At 36.2% G+C, this 18,515-nt stretch overlaps 1 protein-coding gene across 1 annotated transcript in view; it reads right to left on the reverse strand.

The window, feature by feature from the left end:
• TPO (thyroid peroxidase) overlaps nucleotides 1-18,314 on the reverse strand; it is a 43,288-nt gene extending 24,974 nt beyond the window's left edge. The window contains exons 1-6 of the mRNA XM_017833826.1: nucleotides 18,151-18,314; nucleotides 17,391-17,561; nucleotides 12,655-12,748; nucleotides 10,335-10,416; nucleotides 6,542-6,711; nucleotides 4,065-4,197 (exon numbers count right to left, since the gene is read on the reverse strand). Coding sequence (XP_017689315.1) covers nucleotides 4,065-4,197; nucleotides 6,542-6,711; nucleotides 10,335-10,416; nucleotides 12,655-12,748; nucleotides 17,391-17,429 — 518 coding nt within the window. The 5' untranslated portion in view covers nucleotides 17,430-17,561; nucleotides 18,151-18,314. The remainder of the gene's footprint in view (nucleotides 1-4,064; nucleotides 4,198-6,541; nucleotides 6,712-10,334; nucleotides 10,417-12,654; nucleotides 12,749-17,390; nucleotides 17,562-18,150) is intronic.
• Nucleotides 18,315-18,515: the final 201 nt, after the last annotated feature.

Here is an 18,515-nt window from a genome sequence, read left to right on the forward strand (position 1 = left end):
TACAGCTTTGGAAGGGCCTGTGCACAAACCCAAGCACTGGTATACATCTAACTATGCTTTTAAGCACTAACTGCAGTGTATTTCTGGCTCATGACAACTAGCATTTCTCTGAATTTCACCTATCTGGGCACACCTTGGCACTACTGCATACCAGTTTGTCATCCTGCAGCCAGTCTACTCGGAAGAGGGAAGAGGAGTAAAAAAATGTAGACCAAAATGTAAAAGCAAGAGGGTAGAAAGAATAAAGTCATACGTAATTTGAGGGCCAGCAGATGATTCCTGGTGACTTCGATTTATTTTTATAGTCATTAAGTTTTGGGTTTGACCCATTTAATTTTCCCTCTATCATGAATATTTAAAATGTATTTTTTCTAATATAATATTTTAAGGTTTGTTTTTGTCCGTTTTTTTTAATTTGTCCTGTTCAAAATTTATCACGATTGTTAAATATGTATCAACATTTAAAAGAAGAAATAAATTTTTTGCAATGCACTCAGTTGGCCAAAATTGTCAATTAAGCCACAAAGAACCAGAAATATTCCTAGATAGTTAGAAATACACAGTGCTAAAACATACATTTGTATGTCTATCAGGATGCTAAAGAGGAAACAATTATTTTATTAATACTTCATTGATCTCCAGCACACTGAGGAGGCTCAATTTGCCAAGCTATATGGTACAGTAATACACTTAATTATCCACAATAATTCACACTTGAAGGTTGAAGTATGATTTAATTCAAATTAGTTACAGTTGATTTGCTTTTATTGAAATTGCATAAAATACTGCACATAGTGTAGTGCTATTTCACTCAATTAAAAATAATGAAATGTTAATGTAGCTGCTTAACCAGTGATTTTTCTCTTGATTGCTTTTGTATTTTAGCAGATCACTGGAATACTACTTTAGTAAAACCCTTCTCACACGTCTTTTTATTATTACAGTAAACATGTTAATGTCTTGGAATCTTGCTTGAGTTAAAAAGGCAGCTGAAATAATGAGATTTTGCTAACATACAGAGTTATAGAGTAGTCAAATTTGATTACTATATATTCTGTTTATGGGAAGTGAGAGTTTCCATTTACTTGTGAAGTACTGAAATTGTACAATTTGGATTCTTTTGGACTGCTTTACAGGGAACTTGGAGTTTTAAGCTGCAGTTCACTATCCAGATTTGTATCTTTTGAATGTTATTTTAATGTCCTGAGTACTTTAAGGTAGAAAGAATGCCATATGGCAACTTAATTATTAGATTTTTAAATGTTTTACAATGCACTGAAGTAACATGGAAATAATTTCTGGCAAACGTAGAACACTTCTGGAAAATAAGGTTGCCACTAAATTGAACATTTGGTGTATTAAGTGAAGTTGCTATCCTAAAGGAAATATCTCAATTCCTTCTTATAGTCAATGGATTCAGTGAACGCTGCTTGTTCTTTTCACTAGGTGAACCATACTCATACTCCTAACTCTAATGGTACTAGACCTTTAGACTGAGCATCAGGTCCTTCCTTACCTGATGGAATAGTTAATGACAGAGCAATGAAATAGAAATGCTGCTGATAAAATTCCTTCTAGATGCCCAAATACTAGGTGCACAAAAAGTAAGCTAGTCACCTAAGAGCCTGTCCATCAAGCCAGAAGGACAGACAATTCGTAGGTGCCATCCTGTCATTCCATTCTACTTCTCCTTGCTAGGAACAGCCCAAGATGTAGCCTTGCAGTAGATGTATAACTACCTCTGAAAGCTAAGATTAGTTGAAGCCGATTGCACTATAAGATTCCGTTCCTTTAGTACTTGTAATTTCTTCACCCTTGAATTCCTCTCATTTTACTAGACACTAAAAAATACAAAAATCAATGCTAGTTCGTTGCTATAAAAAATAGGGAGGGAAAATAGCTCTTTGGATTTTTTTTCTGTTTCTTACGCTTCATTTTAAAATGAAAAAAATGTAATTTTATTTTACTTGTTATTCACAAATATGCTTTAGGACAGAAAGAAAAGCAGAATCTCTTGATATCTGTTACTAGTAAATTGGATAATGGCACTGCTGGAATGTCTGATGCCATGTTGATATTCTCCATAGAAGGCCATGTTTATGGTATTCTGCTATGCCTTTGTTCTAGGAAGTGCACACTAAAGCAAAGTAATCTCAGTGCTGTGAAATAAATCTTTTGTAATTGATCTGATTTGTGCCAAACATGTGAACTGATTTAGTAAAACATCTGTAAAGCATTTCCTTGTTCACTTCTAAATAGATTTAAGCAGATTTTTCTTGTAAGCAAACAATTCCAGTGTGAGTTTTGTTTTTAAACTATGAAATGCAGTATTTACTGAACTACAGCACAGCATCCCATTGTTACTGGGTGACAATGCAACATATGTCCTGATATATTTTCTGCCAGAAAGTGGCATCTGTAAAGGAAGGAAAAGCACGGACTAGTATTACATTAAATGTCTGTGAAGTCTTGAAGCTGGTTTACATCACAGAATATGTTATTTACATTATAGTACAAGAGGCTTTTTAAGCTGATGTATTTTGGTAGAGATTCAGGTATTTCAAGGGGCTCACAAAGTGAGATCTGACTCACTGGTTTCAAAGTCTTTGTTTTTGGCGTTTTTTTCTGCCTTACACCTTTTACATAAATTTAGAGCAGAGTCTAAAATACCACCAAATACAAGTGGTGGGTTTAAACTCTGATGCGGTGCAAGCATAAAAATATACAGAGTAGAACACAGTGACTGCAGACTAACCAGACTCAATGGATTATTTACCTTACCCCACTCTAGGAACCAGACTGAAATGTCTATACAGATCCTAGTACTATCAGTCACTGAAGAGAAAAAGGTCTTCTACCTTACCTACAGCAGTGTGCTTCTCTCCATCTCTAGGGAGAAAGACTACACAGCCATGTCTGCAAATTAAGAGCTTCAGCCATGTGCCTATGTTCAACTGCATGAATCTTGGCCAACGTATTCAAGCCCTGATGGAGCTGTCAGTGCAAATATTATACTAGCTGCTACTTCAGATTCCAAGCAACTCTGCAAGTGCCTGGGGGAAATTATGGGTATCCACATAGTTAGATTTATAAAATTGATGGGTATCAGGTTGTGTCCTTTCAGCAAAGACTCTAGCAGGCATGCTCCTTGCAAATGAATGTAGCAAAATAGATTTACCTCATAAAAACAGACTGATTGAATAATAAAACTGCAGAATTTCATTGTTCTGCATTCACCACATTGCAGAGCACCTTAACCTGTGCAATGCTAATGGCCTTCCACTTTCATCTCTGTAGCCCTTCACTTGTAGCATTATAGCCTACCTTTCAGTTTGTGACCTTGTCTGTGTATACAAAGGCTGCAGAGTATAAATATCATTTGCCCTCGAACTTAAAAGGGCTCTCATTCTCAATTTTACATCCTCATTGCATTGGAGGATCTGAAGAGACAGTTATATCTATTATACTGGGTTTTGGAGGAAGCAATTGCCACATGGATTAGGCAATAAGTAGACATAGTACTAAAAAATAGTAATTCAGATAACCACTAAACATATATTTATATAAACAGATACATAAAATTAAATACATCACACAGAATATTTAGATGCATGCTTGCTAACAGTTAGGGTTGTGAGAAAATATAAAAATGAGAATCTACTAGATTTTCCTATCACTACTGAAAAAGTAATTATATTTTCCTGCTTAATATCATTTTATCCAATTCAATCAAAAATAAATGCTGGGTTAGAATTAAGTCTGCTCCATTTATATAGGAAAAGGAGTGTACTGAATCAGTCCTCCCTAAAAGTAAAGTTCCTCACATAACCTCAGAGGCCTTCAGAGGGAGAGCCTGTCTACAAAAATTAGTGTACCAACGTTTAAATGATGAGTTCTTTCACTGGGAACTTTCAGAGGCACTTCATGTCGAGACATGTTGATGCCAAAGTTAACTGATTTAGGTCACTTCCCCTCCACCAATTTTCTGGGAAAAAGTAAACACAGTGTGAACTTACAGAAGAAGAAAGGAGGATTTTTCAGGGCATAATTCTTATCATACATACCTGTTATTGCAGGCACCAGTGATGAGTCGATATTTATTAGCTAAGCAATTGTTTGGACATTTTGGTGGCAACATATAAGGCAGACATCCAGAAATATTAGCAATCCTAGTGAGCAGATCAGCTGATAAAAGATCTGAAAGGAAGAACCCAGACAAGCAATTTGCTGTATGCGATATAGCTGCTGCAGTAGAAAAGGCATTATTGTCAGCTGCAACTACAGCATTCTCTCTCTTCTTCCTGGGAAAGAGCACTTATTTAGAGGTGTTGCAGGAGGCTGCCTCAGATACTTAGAGGAAGAGCTGGTTTTATTATCTGATGCACAAAGAATGAGAAGACAATAGTCCAGCAATAGCTGAGGACTGAGGTTGACCTGCCCTTTTGTCTTTTCCTTTGACCTGATCTCTGCTTCCTTCTTTCCCTGAATTGTATTCCTTTTCTTTGCTGGTCCCTGTGCTTACAACAAAGGTGTAAAAAATGTCATTCAATACCAAAAGTATATACCAAGGAAGAAAAATGTGGGGCTGGAAAGATGAAGGAATTTAAAGACATTGTAGCTGACTATAGAATTCAGTGTTGAGTGGAAGAGGATCATAATTATTAGCTGAAATTTGGAAGTTAGGTAAATTCAGGTACTGATATAACAGTAGACAGCATGTCATTAATATATTTGTAATATGATCCAAGATGGGTCTCCCAGTGAGCAACTGATGATGAGGGACAAAATCACACTTGTGTAAACCCCAGAGAGCTGGCACCCTCTCTCACTCCATATATTTAAGCACGTGTATGGCCAGTTGGAGGTGGATATACAAATGAAATAGGAACAAAATGGTTTAGTGGAAGGTGCCCCTGTGCATGGCAGGGGGATTGGAACTAGGTGGTCTTTAAAGTCCCTTCCAACCCAAAACATTGTATGATTCTATGAATATGCTTCCTGAACTCAGAGAACCCTTGACATTTAAGCTGGTCGTAACCATCAGATGCTGGAAGTGGTAGAGGTAACATATAGCTCTTGCCCTTGTCTACCCACTGGCTAATGCAGGTCACTCAGTCCCACTACCTATTCATTCTGTCCATTCAACTCTGAACTAAGCTGCTTTAGTTCATAAATCAAACAAAAATTAAGCCAGAAAAGCAAAAATTAAAAAAAGGCCCAAGAGCCAAATCAGCTTGAAAAATGTTCTACTGAGCACTTAAAAACTGTGCAAGGCAGGAGTGAGAACAGCGAGAGAAGAGGTTGTTACACTGGCTCCATAACCTTGTCATTTTGTACTAGTCACTCGTTCCAAATTTGTAGATACAGCTGTACTTCCTTCTTAGTTCAGGTTCAAAATTATACCTAGTTATCTTTGCTGCCTAGGTATTGACTCACATGTTTTCTTTAAAGTCAATCAAGTTCTTTAATCCATGTAAAACTATTCTTTTTTGGCACATAGACTGTACAATGTCTATTTACGTTCCATTAATGTTGGTACAGTTTTAAAAATTAACAAGAGTTTTGTGCCCTTCTGCTGTTTAGAAATTTAATTTCTTTCTAAAGTGCACAGCACAAAAATAATCGTATCTCTGTGTGTGTGTAAATATATGCACACACATGATATAGATATATTTTTAGTTCTACAAATGTCCTATTAGTTTAGTAAGCCAGATGCTTCTGCATGGAAATAAAATAACAAAATAAATGTGGAGCTTTATGTTTGTCTACAGAGCTCTAATCTTGAAGAAAATGTCATGTTACAATACTATGACAGAACATTTCATGTAAGTGACAGACTTAATTTATGGAAAAAAAATAGTTAACATTTCTGAACTTTTGAGCCTTCCAGACACCAGACAGACATCTTGAAATTCATCTCTAATTAACAGCAAGAATTTTACTTGACTTAGATAATTATCTAATGTTGAATTTTCTGGACTATCTCTCTTTCTTTCCCTTTCTAACATTAAAAAAACCAGCTAAAGTGGAAATAAATGTGTAACAGTAATGTATTATAAAATTAGTTTTGGAAATGAGAATGTATTTTCTTAAAAGAGGAATATGCATAAGGCAACCAATGTCAAGAGGAAGTGTATTTGAAAATAGCAATGCCGTAAAGTGATAAAAGATCAAACACTAAACTGAAAGTGCTGGGGAAGATTTCACTGTAAACAAGAAGCTTGTAACACTGATGATATGCAAGGTGATTTATAGGCAATACAAATATACAGTCATGAGTTCACAGGATGCCAATAGTGTGATGCTGCTCTCCTCAACTATAGGAACACCACCCACACTCCAGCAAAGAAAAATGTAAACCAGTGACTGAGGTATTTTAAGAACAAAAGCAAGTGCTTCCTCGCCCCAGAGTGACAACAGGATATGAATTAGTGCCAGAGGTAAAGTAAAAGTGAAGTTAACTCAACTTTAATTTAGAACATAGCATTCAAGAAATCAGTGGGGGGAGGGGGGGGTAGGTGTGCCAATATGCTATATTTACCAGTTTGATGCAACGAACGTTTGTGCTTCTGGCAGGCTTTTTGTTTCAGCACCTGAATCGACATTTCCATTCGTTCAGCTGCTTGGGAAATATCTTGACTCTCTTGCTCAGGAAATTTTGAGAAAGCCAGAAGCAAGGTAGGGGTTGCTATTCCACTTCCTTGGATTTTTCTATATTTGAGATAAAATAGAGAAGGTTTGCGACTTTTTAGAACTTCAGAATTTTTCATAGCTTTTTTGTCTGTGTTGGATACGTTACAAGTTAAAGTACATTTTGATTGAAGGGTACACTGGGAAAGTAAAGAGGAAGACTACTTTGTGATCTTGCTTTGCAAGGAAAATTCAGAAAGGGAAAGTGTTCTTCCACTGGACACACACAACAAAAGTTAAGTTTGTGGGAAGCCTTTAGGATGAGACAGAAACTGCTGGGATGAACAGAGCTTGCAGCTGGGAGGACCCTGTGCAGGATAGTCCCAATAGAGGGCTCCCTACTCGCTGCTTTGAGTAGGCTTTGCTTTCATGTGATGTTTAGTACCAATGACCATGTCAGTCACTGGAGGTGGATTTGCAAATGCCTTAGCATCTGGGAGTCAAGCAACTGGCCCACAGATGTTTAGATGTTATCTGCAGTTTATGATAGAGACTTGTCTTCTTAGAAACTGTCCAAACACCTTCCTGGCTCTGAGTACTTGTATATGGAGTTTTAGCAATTACTTTAGTAGGGCTTAATTAGACAATTATATAGCTATATATTTTAGCTTACAGATTGGCCTTACCTCTAACTTCAAGGAGTTCAGGTTTGATGAGATAACTTCTCTAACATAAAGTTAACCACTTAAACATATGAAAACTCATTTTCCTGTAAGGGTAGTCAGATACTGCAACAGGATGCCCAGAGAGGTGATGGAGTCTCCATCATTGGAGACATTCAAAGCCCAAATGGACAGTGTGCTGAGCAACCTGCTCTAGTTGATCCTGCTCTGAACACAGCACTGACCTAGGTGGTCTCCAGATCTCTCTCAACCATTCTGTGGTTCACTGTAAGATTTTTTTTTTTTACTCAGCATGGGCTGTCTTGCCAGTGTGGTTTTTATGGCAGAGCAGCCTTGAGAAAAGTGCATCAGAGGGAATTTCCTTTTTAGCTGGAAGACTCAAGTCCTAAACTGACTCCCTACAGCTTAGGAAAAAACACTCCAGTCTATTCCATTTCTAGAATGGTCATAGGTTTCAGATATTTCTGAGGGCTTCTCTGCAACATAGTTCTTTTTTGGATATGCAATTTTCATGAAAATGCACTGTCATATTCATTGCAGTCATATTCTTGTGCTTAAAGTGCAAGAAAATTTTAAAATGGAATTAACAGTTTGATTTGGGCAAAGCAAACAGTTAAATTTCTGTTTGTAAAATTTGAAACATGCTTACATAAAAGGTATTAAGCAAGAAAATACAAACTCCAGAGGTTTTTCTAGATGTTTAATTTGTCCTTAATTGATCCAAAGGAGACTTAGCATGTTTATTTATTCCTTACAAAGAAACTATTTCTTTTCTTTGAAGAGCAGAGCTACTATGAAAAAGAACTATCTTGCTCTTCAGCACCATGTTTTTCAGGTCTTTTATAGACAATAAAGAATTTGTCAGAGAATCTGGAGTATTAAAAGTCCTGAACTGTGTCTCAGCTAAAAAGAAGAGAAAGATGACGTAACTAAATGCAAGAACTCAAGTTCAATATTTTAATATCTGCATGGGAATAATATCAGTCAAGCATCATTTAAGAAAACTTACATGAACAGACAAACATCTCTATACAAATGAGTTAAATGAAAATATTTGTACAAATTATCTAGGAGGTAAGAATCAAAAATAACCCATACCCTAAAATAATCCCAAAACCTAGCCCCAAAACTGAACCACCATCATCTTTAAGGGCAAGATGTGTTCAGTTAAGAAATATTTTATTTCTTTAATCTCACAGCAGTTATTAGTTTGCCACATTTCTTGCCCATTCTACCCCCTGCCCTTACTCAATGTATACATGCTAGTCCCTTCTAGCTCTTACCCATACTCCTAAAGCTGAACACTGTGTAAGTTGCAAACTGTCTCAGTATTTAGTAATGCAGAAATAGCCTCCTAAAGCTAGTAGAATGACTCACGATAGTATCATTATTAGGAATATGAAATCAGTCATGAAGTGTATTTTGTACGTGTTTAAGCATATAAGTCCTAGTATGGAGCATGGTGTGGTCCTAGGAAGTACCTAGTTACAAGACCAGAGTCAATGGGCACAAACCAAATTAAACACAGGAGGTGGTGTCTGCACATCAGGAAACACATTTTACTTGGAAGGTGACTCAGTACTGGCACAGGTTGCCCAGAAAAGTTGTGGAGTCTCTCCTTGGAGATACTCAGAAGCTGTATGTTCCTGGACAACAGGTTCTAGGTGGCCCTGCTTGAGCAGGGGGTTTGGACCTCCAGGGATCCCTTCCAACCTCACCCTACTGTAAATCTGCAATTCTTATAAAGGCCTTTAAAGGGAATCCAATAATAGGACTTCTGAGTAACAATGTTCTTTAGAGTCTGTGTATCCACATACACCATATTTCAAAGGAAGCTTAAGAGTCTGGTGATTCATTTGGAGTGATTAAGGGGTCTCAATTTTATTCCTAATAAAATTTCAAATCCTAATTGAAACAATCATCATTTAACACCTTTTATCATTTATCATCTGTAAGATATTGACCAAATAATTGTCACAGTATACTGTGAGATAAATAAACATCAGTGTCTCCATTTAGTACGTGAGGCAGCTGAGCCACTGAGAAGTTGAGACTTGTGTTTTTAAATTTAAATGCCTCAGGGTTGTCACCAAAAATGAAACCACAATAAAATGAAAATTACCTCAGTCTCTATATATAGATTGGCCACAGTTCTTGACAGGTCCTGTCCATATAAACAGTCATCTCTCACAGAGCTCTGCAAATTGTGACTAATTTTCAAATCACAGGAATAAATCCTTTAAGAAAATCCAAGAAAAAGTGTGATAATTGAACCCTGTAAAACTTAGCTGGTGTATTCCAAATTCTGGAGAGAAATTAATTCTGTATAGAATAGAAATCTAGTCAGAGCTACACAGAATGTGATTTAAAGAGATCCCTCTCGTAGCATAACTCCAGCACAGAGGAGCTTTCCCTAAGTAATTACCTACCCACAGTTCAAGATAAATGTTATATTTCCTGTCCCTTATCGTTTCATTACATCTGTTTTAGATGGAAGGGGAAATATGAAATTCATTTTAACAGTCCAATTTAAGGCAACAGGGTTTTGACACTGAAGCCATAGGAGCTGTTCCCATCTCACTCTGCCCTGGAAAAAAAAATAACGTTCAAAAGTATGTAATGTCCATAAAATTATATTTCTTGAGTCACATGTTAATGGAATGTGGTATGCTATTTAGATCAGAAACACATTCCTATTTATTTTTATGTTTCTTATTTTTCTCACATTTTAGGAGAGCAATTTATATGGTGATAATGCACAAGGTTATACTGGATCAGATGATCAGTGACATAATCATAGAATCATAGAATGGTTTGGGTTGGAAGGGATCTTCAAGATCATCTAGATCCAAACCTCCTGCCATAGGAAGGTGTAGGAATACTTTCCATTCAATCAGATTTCTCAAAGGTGCAGTGAATCTGTGACAATATGTTTTCTCAAAGAAACAGAAAAATTACATCATTTCTGTTATTAAAGCTTTTTGCAGAATAGATTCTTCATATCTTTTTTTTTTTTTTTACCTGTTCATTTCATAACGTGCAGCATAATCCACCAAACTAGAACCCTTCTGGATAGCCTTAGTAATGCAGTTATCTTCAATTTCTTCTTAACAGGGAAAAAAAAAAGAAAAGAAATACGAATATTTTAATCAATGGTGTACTTATTAAAATACTTAAAATTAGAAAATATATAGGTCTCTAATATTAATGCACAATGTTTCCCCTTTAAAATCATCTCCTTATTTTAGTGTTCCTGAAATTAATATTATGGCTTCTGACCCTTCTGAAAGGTAAGGTAGAAGTAGTAAATCAATTCTTCCATAATTTGTAAAGCTTGAAGAGTTAATTTCCTTTAAGTATAAATCCAGTTATGGACATGTTATATAGTACCAAACATAATAGGTAAAGCTGAAACATGTTGTGTTCTCTGTATGCAATTATGCTTAATTGGCTTCCTATGTATTTTTCATTAATCTGTCCTTGGATTGATAGGACAAATCTGAGCCTTCCTCACAGGTAATGTGAGCTAGGCTGAGACACATGAAGAATTCAAGTACATATTCAGGCATAATTAAAAAACTTTAAGACTTCTGGAATTGGACCAATGAATCGCAGTCCTATTCTCATTTCTTCATCTATGTTTGATGGAATGATATATGTGAACCTAATAATACTTCAGCTGTGCTATTTTGTATACTGCTATCATGAAACTTGGTTTAATCCTCTTTTGTACATACAACTTTAAAAGAATCACATTTAAAGTCCAAGGGTTTAATTTCCACCTGTACTTTGTAGGATGGCCCATTTTTTCTTAGAAAATGAATAATAAAAAATAATAACAATAATTTATGTACAATTGTTTATAATTTATGTACAGTGTAATTTTAGGTGAACATATTTTATCTGTAGTCCATACTGTACTATTTCTGTGATTTTTTTTGAGTAGGGCACTCAGCTTAATGGAAAATAATGTGCGATGAGGAGTAATCTTTGCTACGGAAAATTATACTCCACTCTCCTAAAGATCTCACCATCTAAGTACAGCAGTAGTTATTTCTCTTTTTCACCTATGCATGATAAAATATTCAGATGATTCATTTGATATTATCATTCAGATTTCTGCTATATCTGAATGTCTATGTTATAAAACAAGTCTGATCTTTATAGGCAACACAACAAGTAATTATTTTAAACTTTATTATGTTTTCTAATTACTTTTAGGAGGTTTACCTCTGAGAAATATAATATGCTTAAAGTTTTGCTCATTATGTGATATTGGTTCCTACTCTTATCTAAAAGAGAAGATCCACTTGCTATACTTGAATTCCATTGTCTCTCTTCCTATTCTGCTGAGAAGTATGATTTTAGTACCAATACAGTGTTTTCAAAAATGTGGTTTTCGCAGTAATAAACATTATTTTATACTGTTTCCATGAGACTAAAAGACACTTACTCTAAAAAGAATCACGTGCAGTTCATCTTTTTATTTATTTACAGTCCATGTGTATTCATGTATGGGGCCTTCCAGAAGCTCAAGTGGACATATAAAAAGGAGGGAGAGGGACTTATATGAACAGATAGTAACAGGACAAGAGGCAATGATTTTAAACTGATCGAGGGCAGGTTAACATTAGACGTTAGGAAGAAATCTTTTACTTAAAAGGATTTAAGAGAATGTAAAGTTTGAAAATCCAGTTTCTTTACGATCTCTGCCCTAATTCCATGTAAAATCAGTCTCTGCAGATTTCTTTTAAAATTCAATCTAGTGTCTGCCTACATTTCTAGTTTACAAGATCTAACTTATTTAGATTGAGCAGATGCAAATAAAACTGCTGTGATGCAAAAAACGACAAGATTGCATTGTTTGAACATAGGGACTATTGCTATCTGAGGTGCTCTAAAATCCACAGGGTGCCAGTAGCAATTGAACCCACAGGATATATGCACCCTTGTGGGTCAGCGTGCCAGGTGGGGCTTCCTATGGCAACAGCCTCTAGCCCAGGATGACTAAAGGTAATGATTAGTAAATGGGGAAAGAAATCTGTCAATCATGTTTGTAAATGTATCATCTGACGTATGAATATCACTAGGAAAGTAAAATCACTCCTAGTCAAAGAATAAGTGATTGAGATACGTTACACATACAAAGTTTTATTTTGTGAGTTTTTGAAGATGCATTTTAAAAGAAGACACCCATGGAATAATTCTCACAGAAGCCAGATAGTATATCTTGAACACAAAAAGAGATTAAGCTATACTGCCATTGCTAAACTGTTTCCAGTGCCAGTGTATTTTCAACAGTCAACAAAAGAAAATAACATTTATTTTTACTGTTACTTACCAAAGATGGTATCTTTGCCTATCTGAAGGAAAGAAAAGAAAACAGCTGTGAAGGCTGTAGCTGCTGAAAGTCCCAAAATAATGAAAACTTTCATCTACAAGAAAGAAGAAATAATTGTTGACAAATTATATACCTTCATCTTCTAATTATAAGCCATATTATAAATAATTTCCTGGATAAAGCAAATTTTACTTTAAAATTAGCTTTGTAGCCACATTTGACTGTGTTTTTGAAGCTCAAAGTAACTCACCTTCTCTTTTTACCTTCCTTGCTTATTACTTTTCTTTTACATTTTGAGAAGCTTCTAGGACAAGGAGAGACATCTCTATTTTATAACATAATATGTTATCACAATATCAGCAGCACTTAGCCTACATATTAGAAATTCATCAGTATTTTACCACAATTCATTTTGAACTTCTCTGTGCACTACCATGATTTGATTGTAGATTAGTGATTGCATGTAAGATCATTAAGTGGCCAAATTACTAATAACATCACTCAGACCCCTGTAGGCTCCTATCCATATGTAACTGTGGTATCAAAGCAGCAGAACAAATATGCTCACATAGCTTAGGTGAGCTGCATTCTCCGTTTCAGTGCACTGATTCTCTGGTAGTTATTACAGCAGTGAAAATATATAAACTATCCAAGAGGTAACATTTTTCACATGCACTATGTTGATTGGAAATTGAAAGAGTTAAAATATTTTTAGCTCTATATCCTATCAACATTAAAAAAATAGTAATAAATCGAGTCTGAAAATTCAGGGAAACTATATTGCCAATAGTAACTCAATGTGAAAGCACCCCTTCTTTTTACATTTCATGAATTAATATGATTAATTTCTTCTAGAAAATGGAAAGCAAAAGTTTTATTGTCTGACCTTTTGTCTGCTGAGGAGATTATCTTCCACAGTTCCGTACTTTATCGATGGCAGTAACTGTTCTGAATTATGAAAACTAAGTACTTTCCAGGGACTCAGCTTATGCTATCAGCTTTATGCACTGGTACTCACTCAAGCTTTAACAGTGCAAATAATTTCAAAATCTTTTTGACCACAGCATGTTCCCACAAAGCATAAACTGACGTTAATACTTGACTTATTTTTTTTTCCTGCTGGGAACCAAGAGTTACCTATGTAGTCAGTTCTTATATCAGAGTAATGTTTCTGAAAATGAGAAGAAAAAATGCTCATACTAAATATACATATATATATATTGCCATGTTATGCAGTAAAATAAACTCTGCGTATATTTTTCACTAGTTCTTTTTGTCAATGTATTTGAGAGCAACAGGAATTTTGTATCCTATTTCATGTATTCTGTAATTGGTGCTTTACCAAAACGACCATTTAAGTTACAGATGATAACCCCCAGGCAACCCGCCAACTTCTAGCACTTTTTATTTTTTTTCTTCTCTGGGGTAATTGATTTCACACTTCTGAGCCTAGATATTTTTCTTGAGTTACACTTTTCAACCCTATTTCTTCTTCTAAAGTCAGTAGTTTGACCTTTAGAATCTAACTGGCTAGGGTTTTTTCTATTTCCTATACAGACAGAGAGATCAAAATTGGATCTGGAATCAGGATTGAGGATTTCCTCATTTAATCTTTGCTGATGTCGACAGGGAGATCACAAGGTGGAGCCAAAGATCAGTGTTTTGATCTCTGCCATATGTGATAAGTTAAGTAGGAGTTGGGTAGCAGGGAGCATCCTGGAGCTTATGGATGTGGTATGTGGCGGTAAAAGAAAACCTACAAGCATGTGAACTGACTGGAGGGGAAACTCCATGTTGTTCTTACAGCAGTTCAGGAATATCATCCATAACCTGTTCAGTGTAAAGGTGAGTGGATACGGTTGAGAAGTAAGCACAGAGCAAAGGGAAACAGACCTCTATTGGAAAAGTAGGTTTATGCTCTTTGGCTGGGGCATTTAAGATTGCAGACATGAAGTTAAACTTGAAATACCTCTTTAATTTACATTCCAAATTGTAAATCTTTTAAGAATAAGTTTCCTTACATAAGAAAATATAAAGTAGATTGACTTCTCCCAAGACAGCAAAGCATTGAGAAAAGCAGGTCCATTCCAAACACCTAATAGAACAAGGAGCTCTCACCTATATTCTTTCATAAGTTCCACAGGTTTAATTCCTGGGAGATTAGAGGTTTTCTGAAAGTGAAAAATGTGTTTGATTTTCTTTGCAGTTTCACAGAAAAAAAATCAAAGCTTCCACATTTGGTTCAAAGAAAGCATACCTACATCAAGGTTTGTTTAAATAAGGATCTCAACCTTTGCTTGTTGGTTGCAGTTGAAATATTTGTCAACAGTTGGGTTTAAATGGTTACAGGCAGTAAATTGGTCTGTGATGAAAAAACTGAATGATAACATCTATTTTGTGTTTTTCTGATTTTAAGAGTATGAATGCTTAACTCCCCACTGACCAACAAATACAGTTTTAGTTAAAACATACGGGAAAGCTTAATTACACTGGATTGACATGGACAGACACAGTTGTATTCCTATTCTTACTGGAGCTTATTCAGTATCCTGTTATTGAAATCTGCTGAAAGACAGAGGGTAAAGTTTAGTGGCTCAAGAACAGCCTTAATTTTCTTAGTCCAAGATTCATATATTACCCACATGTCAATGCAGAAAATTTCGATGAATATCTTGCTGAATGTACCCCTTTGTCCCAGATTGTCTGTGAGCTGCCTGTCTTAAGCCATTCTTTCTGCAGAGAGAGTGTCAGACCTTTCCACCCAGCAAGGAAACTGCACAGATCAATGACAACCTAAACATGGAGTAAAGACCAGTGTAAAACAATCCTTATGCTAAACAGCACTCTTGAGAAAAGCAACAGTGAACCTTAACGGTTAACCATACGAATATTAGTAAGCTCTAAATTAAGTGACTCATTCAATTTGTTATATTCCCAAGATTTACATCTGCACATGAAGAGCAGTACTGTATGTGTGTTCTTAAAAACTAAAAACTTATAAAAAAAAATCTTTGAGTTGATGATAAAAAGAAAATTCTGTTCAAGGAAATACTCCAAAGCAATAGAATTTCAGACTACTCACACATGAATTTCTGCAGACCTACTATGGTGTTTAGAAAAATTACCCCATACTTAAAATATTATGCAATTGCAACTGATGTTTGATACAGGAAACAGACACAATTCTATAGCCTCAAAACAACTGCATATGCACTGTAAGAGCCTGCAGCCCTATCAGGCTCTGTGAGGCATCATCAGGTCTTTCAAACATTGGATTAGAACGAGAGATCTCTGACACATATCTGTGCAGCTGCAGGAGCTATTTTTCTAGCAGATTACTATTTTGTAAAATTTAGTGGCAATCCTGGGCACTAGCAAGGCATGAAGGACACTGTTGTTATGGATGTCTAATCTATAACAGTCAAATTAGTTTCTGATCTCTTCTGACTTTTAAAATTCTAAGAACACTCTTGCAAGAGAAGAGGCAAAAAGTGCATATAACTGCACAATACTTCAACAGAAGAAATTTTGCTGAAGTTTTAGCTTAACAACATACAAACAACAGAAATAAGCCTTATTTTAATAAAATAAGCAAAATGTCACAAGTCAAAAAAGAAGAGGGTGAAAGAAATGTAATTTAGTAGAAGAAATCGATTTAGCTGGGTTTCACTGATACCATGACTCCTGGTTACTATAAGCACTTAGTTTTTTCTGGAATTAATTTTGTTTTATTACAAACTTTTTTTTTTTTTGCTACTAATGTCTTTAGATAGAGAAGAAGACCTTGCAGAGGTCTCTCAAGCCGGAAATGGGATGACGAGGGTGAATAAGTAATGATAATTCATGTCTATTCCAGTAAAGAACTAAGAGTCAAGAAGGTTTCAAGTAGAAAACAAACAAAAAAGGACAGTTATTTAGACAACACATGAAACAGCTTGTACATATGGTAGAAAAAAATCATATGAGTTCATAGAAATGTCTTGACAATTTTAGGGATCAAAAATATATTAAGGCCCATGAGATACAAGATTTACAGCAGGGACCCCTGAATCACAAATTAACTATGCCTGGAATTTTTCTTTTCCTTTTTTTTACAGGCTTCTCCCAACACTAATTATTGGGGTTTTTTTAATCAAATGCAAAATAGGATGCTAAATGGCTTTTAGGACTAATTTTTATGCGTGATGTGTACACTTGAAGTTTGACCTAACTGATATATGTAGCTGTCTTAAACTAAATGGTAAATAATAGGTGAAAAAATACATTTATAAGTAGTGGCTAAGTAGTTTTACAGTAGAGAATAGTTCAGATATTATTCCAGTCTTTGTACACCATATTTTTTGGGGGCGGGAGAGCTATCTGTCTCTCTCTATATATATTTATTTTTTCTCATGCTCTGTGATTGAATTGATGCCACATAATTAACAATTAGTTTAAAAGATCAGGAATTGAACTGAAACAGGCCAGTAAATAATTAAACGGCTGGCTGTAGTATCTAACAGTAGATTAGCGGTAAATATTATAAGCAAAAAAAGAAAAGCAGAGCTTTGGACCTTTACTCCTGCAATAAGTAGGTTTGAAGAAGGAATAAGCAGCTTGCTGATCTGGTAGAATGTGATAGTCTGTAGCTGAATAAACTTTTTATCCATCCAGATGACTTTTTACCTGCTTTTCCAAATGCCATCCTTGTTTTCTAAAGCAATATCTCTGCCTTTGCAGATTAGTTATGGTCTCACCTTGAAGAAGAGAAGATGTCCCAGGCCGGTGGAATGCATTTCATATTCTTATCCTCTTATTCTTCTTATTTTTCTTATAGGCAACTCAGGAACAGTACAAGGATGTTGCCAGATCATGTAGAGAGAAACTTAGAAAGGCGAAAGCTCAGCTAGAACTCAATTTGACCACTGCTGTGAAAGACAATAAAAAGTGTTTTTGTAAAGACAGTTACAACAAAATGATGGAAAAGAAAACCTCCATCCTTTACTGTATGTGGGGGGAAACATTTTAACCAAGGATGAAGAAAAGGCTGAGATACTTAATGCTTTCTTTGCCTCAGTCTTCAACAGAAAGACCTGTTATTCTAAGACCAGCCAGCCCCTGAGCTTGTAGACTGGGACATGGAGCAGAACAGGCCCTCTGCAATCCAGGAGGAAGTAGTTAGTGACCTGCTGAATCATTTAGGCACTCACAAGTCTATGGGGTTGGATGGGATCCAACCAAGGGTCCTGAGGGAGCTGATGGAGGAGTTTGCCAAGCCACTTTCCATCATTTATCATCAGTTCTGGTTAAACAGGGAGATCCCAGAGGACTGAGAGTTAGGCAGTGTGGCTACAAGAAGGGTCAGAAGGAGTATCTGGGGAACTACAGGCCTGTCAGCCTGACCTCGGTACCAGGGAACAGATCGTCTTGAGTGCGATCACACAGGGCATACAGGACAACCAGGGGATCAGGCCCAGCCAGCATGTGCTTAGGAAAGGCAGGTCCTGCCTGACCAACCTGATCTCCTTCTGGAGTGGGGTGACCCCCTTAGTGGATGAGGGAAAGGCTGTGGATATAGTCTACATGGACTTCACTAAAGCCTTTGATACTGCCTCCCACAGTATTCTTCTGGAAAAGCTGGCAGCCCATGGTTTGGACAGGTGCATCTTTTTTGGGGTTAAAAACTGTCTGGATTACCAGGCCCAGAGAATGGTGGTGAGTGGTGCTGCATCAAACTGGCACCTGAGTGCTAGTGGGGTTCCCCCGGGCTCAGTATTTGGACCAGTCCTGTTTAATACCTCTATCAACCTCAGTAAATTCATAAATGACACCAAGTTGGGTGGGAGTGTTGATCTGCTGGAGGGTAGGAAGGCTCTGCAGAG

The sequence above is a fragment of the Lepidothrix coronata genome, unplaced genomic scaffold, assembly GCF_001604755.1.
Source record: "Lepidothrix coronata isolate B3197 unplaced genomic scaffold, Lepidothrix_coronata-1.0 Scaffold222, whole genome shotgun sequence".
Lineage (NCBI taxonomy): Eukaryota > Metazoa > Chordata > Aves > Passeriformes > Pipridae > Lepidothrix > Lepidothrix coronata.